Source organism: Etheostoma spectabile, chromosome 4, assembly GCF_008692095.1.
Source record: "Etheostoma spectabile isolate EspeVRDwgs_2016 chromosome 4, UIUC_Espe_1.0, whole genome shotgun sequence".
NCBI classification, from domain to species: domain Eukaryota; kingdom Metazoa; phylum Chordata; class Actinopteri; order Perciformes; family Percidae; genus Etheostoma; species Etheostoma spectabile.
In genome coordinates this window covers 7,446,628-7,452,877 of record NC_045736.1, presented here as the reverse complement: position 1 = coordinate 7,452,877, position 6,250 = coordinate 7,446,628, and the positions used below count along the sequence as shown (strand labels likewise).

The 6,250-nt window shown below is 38.7% G+C and overlaps 2 protein-coding genes across 2 annotated transcripts in view; one reads left to right on the top strand and one right to left on the bottom strand.

The window, feature by feature from the left end:
* Nucleotides 1–3,753, bottom strand: part of LOC116688446 (mitogen-activated protein kinase kinase kinase 12) — a 30,062-nt gene extending 26,309 nt beyond the window's left edge. Inside the window, exon 1 of the mRNA XM_032514485.1 lies at nucleotides 3,601–3,753. The gene's annotated coding sequence lies outside the window, so the exon portion shown is untranslated. The remainder of the gene's footprint in view (nucleotides 1–3,600) is intronic.
* A 905-nt stretch (nucleotides 3,754–4,658) lies between these two features.
* Nucleotides 4,659–6,250, top strand: part of myg1 (myg1 exonuclease) — a 31,435-nt gene continuing 29,843 nt past the window's right edge. The window contains exons 1-2 of the mRNA XM_032514496.1: nucleotides 4,659–4,940; nucleotides 5,764–5,876. Of these exons, the coding sequence (XP_032370387.1) occupies nucleotides 4,659–4,940; nucleotides 5,764–5,876 (395 nt within the window). The remainder of the gene's footprint in view (nucleotides 4,941–5,763; nucleotides 5,877–6,250) is intronic.

Here is a 6,250-nt window from a genome sequence, read left to right as displayed (position 1 = left end):
ATCTATCTATCTATCTATCTATTAACGGGACAGTTTACCCCAAAATCAAAAAAATACATATTTTTTGCCTCTTACCTGTTGTACCAGTTATCAATTTAGTTTGTTTTGGTGTGTTGCCCAGTGTTGGAAATATCAGTCGTAGAGATGTCTGCCTTCTCTCCAATATAACAATATTAGATAATCCACAGACCCGTTGTGAGCAGTTTAGTGTAGGAACCAGTGTTGGGTAAGTTACAGTTCCTAGTTACTTCTTCCAAAACGTAATTAAATTACTTGGTTACAAATTATAAAAAGTTACTACTTACTTCGGAAAGTAACTAATGCGTTACTTTAAAGTACATTTTTTAAATGCTCAAATGTGAGCCCACCTTCCCCCCTTTAATGGAACTTAAGTATATGTGCATGTTCAATTATTTATGATAAATCTGAATATTATAATGAAATGGACACTTAATACAAAAGAGCCCTGATGTTTATACTTATGTGCTGTTGTGTGCGTCGAGCCGGCGTGTGTGTGTGTGTGTGTGTGTGTGTGTGTGTGTGTGTGTGTGTGTGTGTGTGTGTGTGTGTGTGTGTGTGTGAAGTGAGAGATGACTGTGATTTGCTTCGGAGCGAGTAGCCACTCTAGAGACATAGTGAGAGAAACATAGTGACTCCCCTATGTTTTCTGACCACAGTGGGAAATCTTTAGCAGGAAAAGTTGCTCCCCCCTTGATTTCATAACGCCGTTCCTATCTCTCCTTGACTGACTCGTTTGTGTTGTTCGTTGTGTGCCCGACTATGTGTGCTTTTGAGCGCCCGCCCAACTCTACCTCTGATTGGCTTACCGTGCAATTTTACTCAACCTCAACCAATCGTCAGCATTATGCGCTTGTCTCGTGGACGGCCCACTAACCAAGGAATTAAGATGGTAAGAGTAATCAATTAGATTACTCGTTACTGAAAAAAGTAACGTTGTTATGTTTTGTATAACGCCGTTATTCCCATCACTGGTAGGAACTATTTCATTTGTATTGATCTACACCGGCTAACCATATCACCGAGCAGAAAAAAAGTACTAACGCTCAGCTAAACTATCAATATTGGTTACCTACAGATAGAGCTCAGCCAAGAAGACAAACAACTTGTCCATGAGTACGCTTCCTTATTGGGCGGTGATGCGGCTGGCGGGTGTAGTTTGGTAGCAAGGAAATAATTCGTACATGAAACTGCAGGTCTTTGGATTATCTTGAATAACTAGGTCATGATTTCTGGAAATAGACATCGCTGTGAGTCATTCAAATGTATTTTTTTGTTCCATTATATTGGAGAGAAGGCAGACATCTCTACTGACAATATCTCCAATACTGGGAAAATCACACCAGAACAATCTAGATGGACTAATAGCACTACAGGAAAAAGGAAAAATATGTTTTTCATTTAACAGTGAACTGTCCCTTTAATCAATATTCAGTGATGAGGAATGAATGCACTGCTTGAGAACAAGTAATGAGCAGCTTTGAACTTTAGTTTATAGTTAGCTTTTTTATATTGTGTATGTATTGTGTATGTTTCCTCACAAAACCATAATTGTCATATTATTCCTTTTCAGTTTACTATTTTGCATCCACAACCAAGACAGCATACCTTCTGCAGCCACTGCAGTGTTATAACTCAGGGGAATGTGACATACACTTGCCCTATAGCAAATAATTGACTTTTTGATTGACCGCTGCCCTGCTCTTCCTTTTAAGTAAAGCCAGGACGAGCTCATTTCCCATCATCACTGCGTGTAAAACTGGAAGCAGCAGGGAAAATCACAGGCAGTGTGACGTTTTCTCGGTCATCACCCACAACAGTATCTCATGGTATGGGGCTAGCCAATGGGGGACAGGCTGGCTGTCTGAAGCAGTGCAGGCTGGTGAACATGAACATTATCTTCAGGCTTGTTTATTTCAATTTGCCTGTGACCATGACTCATTCAGTTTTTGGGAAAAGGAGCAGCTTGAGTACCCCTCAAAGCAAAATCAAAAGAAACCGGATATCTTTTGATTCTTAACAGCAGGTCAACTAAAACGCGATTTCTGCTTCTCTGATTATTGCATTTTGAAGGTTTTCTACACGCCTGAAGACATATCTGAGAGAACTATATTTCACAAGAAAACAAAAAACATAACAGTCACATAACTTTAAAGTTATTTGTAAATTAGGTACCTTCTTGAAAAAGGTTCCCATTATGTTGTGCTTCATCCCTGATGGGTGCCAATGTTCTGTTGTGATTTTATTGAACTCAATACTATGCAACATGGTCGTGAGTCACTCTTTTTCCATTTGGGACCCTTCACATTTATCTTTTCTTGACCTTGTCTTGTAAGTCTGTCTCTGATCTTTTTTTCTTGTGTATCTGCATGTTTTTTATTTGGCAGCTGTTTAGGTCCAGCGTGTCAACACTCATCACTTGTTAAAGATAAGATGATCTTTTCCTAATTTGCATAATCTATTCAGAATAATAAGAGGTAGTGGCATTGTTTTCTAAATTTGTATTCTAGAGGAATACCAGTCCCCAATTACACAGAGTTATGCTAATTACCCACTTGACTGAATCACATATTACCAGTATTAGGAGTCATTAATTCAGCTATAGTAAAGAGGCAAATTATCATTTGTTACAAAGCTGTGATGAAAGTGATGGCACATTTAGAATATGATATACATGACAAGTGAAAAAGACTACTGTTTTCTCAAAAACAAGTAGCCAACATAAAAAAAGAATGTTCAACATCACCATGCAAGTTACGCCTGTTGTGTCTGTGTGCGCTGTCCATGGTGCTGATCAGGGCTATAAGGCCCTAATGGCAAATGCAGAACAATAATGGCAAACGCAAAAAAAAGAAGAAAATACCTTATGTTTTAACTCATGTAGCCTGGGATTATAAATAGGATAAATGAGAAGTTAAAAACGGTGGAAATTGGAATAAATTAATTAACTTTGGTTTTTAATTTTACAATCTAATTATTCGTAAACAACAACAAAAATGCTGACCGACATTGATTCTATAGACGTTTTTTTTTTTCTTTTCAACATGTCAAACTTTTTCTATCTATTGCCAATTTATTTGAACTTTTAACGTGAAAAATGCAGTTCATGTCGGGATATTACAAGTTGTAGACGGGCCATTCTTTTCAAGAGAAACCCTACACCCCCACACTCAAAAGGAAATGGAAGCCCCCTTAAAAATCAATGTGTATTGATTTAATTAAGCTAAAATATAGAGTTAACGTGCTTGGTGAGCTGGTAATCTGCGACCAAACCGAACAGCTCAGCAGAATGACTGACGTACAGCGCCACCTGGCGGTTGTACATCGGACATACATCGCACCAAATGTTTTACGACTAGATTTACTGATTTAAATCATGTGGCCTTGAAAGACTCCCCATTGTCCCGAAAGACAGAATTTGCATCTCCAAAACTCATAGTATACCTGCGCTTGCTGGCGCAATGGATGCACACAGTATCAGACTGGTGCATTCGCACTTAAGAGGATTACCAGCATCGCAGTGGTGAATCGTGCCATGCAGGAAACGGATTCTGCAATAATTACTGGAATAGGAAAACCTACCTTTAGCAGGCTCGGTGTTGAATGCGACGACTGATTGTTTACACCGGTCGCTCCGTAGGGTCACACGACAAAAGACTGGAAGCCGTGGTGCCTCTCTTCTGCCAGACTACTACAGGGGTCCCATCTGGCTAATTACCTTGTCAATAAACCTTGAAGGTAATGCCGCGAGAACGAGAGTTGGGGTGACAGCTGAGTCTGAACCTCCTTAATGATCCCAACAATGGATGTATTATATTAACCCAATTCCATCGTTGCAGCTCTTTTGACTATATTTGCATTTTACTAATCCCTATAGTTCCACTAGTAAAATACACACTTTAAAGCAACCGCATAAGCACAATTAATAATGCTTTAAAAACTAGACTTTGAAACATGGCCTCTAGATTAGCTAATAGCCTACATGACCTGCCAGTAGGATTTGATCGTAGATTATATTCTGCTTTAGCAGTGCATATTATTAAACAATTGTGCAGTTAAAACAAACACATTGCCACAGTGAACCTGGAGCCTTTGGGACCCTTGAGGGTCTGGGGCCCCGAGCAGTTGAGAAATTTTCCCGGTTACCAATGCAGATTATTTTATTATTCTTTTATCCCGTTTTTTTATGTAACTCTGAAAATCTTATCAGTAAGCTACTTAATTGAAGTTTTTATAAAGCAATTAATTCCTTACCCAATATGTTCATAGTTTAACACTGTACAAAATGATAAAAAAAATATATTAAAACCACTCTCCATGTGAGGGTATGAGAGGTTATTTTACCTTGCCTCTAGCGCCCTCTGCTGACAGCATACTATGCATTCTACTAAACGAGTGAATTATTGCACTTGCAAAAAAAATAGATATCTTCATAGATAACATTTCGGGCTTCAGCTCAATTTAAGTATGTAATTATTATCACAGGTACTTATTCAAAATGTAATTTAAAAACAAACTCTAGGGAGTTTCCATAGACAGTTAAAGGGGGGTTTCACTGGTTCACAAAACAGGCGCACCATATCCGGTCCGGCTGCCAAATCTGTCCGTCGCCAGCGCCTCTCGTGTAAATTCCTGTTTGAATGTGGCGTGTAGGCATAGCACTTATCGCTAATTTAACAACAATATCGTCCCAAATAAACGTAGCCAAGCCTACAAGTGCGTTACGATTGTTAAATTCCGGAGCGTACTGCCGTCGTATACTCTCTGTGGACGTTGCTCGCGTAGCACCACGACACATGTCAAGTCAACCGAAGAGACTCCGCACTGAAAACATGAGCAAAACGATCGGAACCCACAACGGCACCTTTCACTGTGACGAAGTTCTCGCCTGTTTCTTCCTCCGCCAGCTACCTGAGTACAAGGTAGGTTTGGTATGCTGCCATAGTGGACTATAGAGAGAGGATGGGAGCCTGATGGGTGCCTGAGTTGTTCCTTTAACTGCTGGTGTTGAAGCACAGTCTGTGTCGATACTACTTCAGTTTAAATCATGTTGTTAAAACCTGTTTCTTTACCCAGCATTGACGTGTTTTTGGGGAACTTTATGTTTTTATCTTTGTCCTACATCACATGTCATTTTATAACACTCCAAATGGGGGTGCTGTCGTACAGATAGATGGAGCTCCCAGGAAGATGACATAGACCTAATAATTTTAGTATAATCATACATTTTACAATTTAGGAGAAAGTGCAGTAGCAAAACCACCTTAGTGTACAACCACTATAAACGTGGGCCTATATATGCCTACCTCTTAAAGGGGTAAGGGGTATAACGTTTGACTATTTAAAGTTAATAATTTTCTGAATATGTCTTAATCTAAATACAAATTACAACAGAAGTTAAGAACTTAGCCATTTATCATGAATTGGATTTATTCTGTGTTTAACTATGGCACAGACCCTTTCCTAAATGTAAACAAAGTTGCAGAGTCAGACCCACCACCAAACGTACTCCCCACAATAAAGAGGGCTGCTAAAATCCTCACATGATCATTTTGTATAATGTTATTGATATATACATGTTATTAATGCTATAATTTGGCTCTTAGATTCATAAGGTTTAGAAAATCAAAATTGGGCCTGTACATAAAGTCCAGATGTAATTTTTTTTTTCCAGATTATCAGATGGAATCAGATTTTTGATGATAGATGATTGCGGATCTAAAAATCATTTTGCTCATTGCACAGGATGCCAAGATCATTCGGACCAGGGACCCGGCACAGCTTGCAGAGTGTGACATCGTTGTAGATGTGGGAGGAGAGTTTGACCCAAAGAGGCATCGCTATGACCATCACCAGAGGTACAAGCTACTGCAATGATATCAGTTTATTAGGTTTTAGATTTCAATAGTTGACTGGACAGATTGAACCAAGACAAGGGAATATATAAATATTTATTGTTCATCACCGGTCATTGAAATCACATTGTAGGTTTATTTCAATAAGGTGAATCATATTACAGTGCTTTTCTTAAGGCTGGGTATTGTTTAAAAATATTCAATACCAGTACTGATATCAATACCGTGACTTTGATACTGGTTCCTAAACAATAATCTTTTTGATACCAATTTTTTTAAACAAATATAAATTCCAACATTTTGGCACAAATATTTTTTTTTATTTTTTCAGCTCCTACTATGTCAGCCCAGGTTCTGTGCATAACATAGTTCCCCCC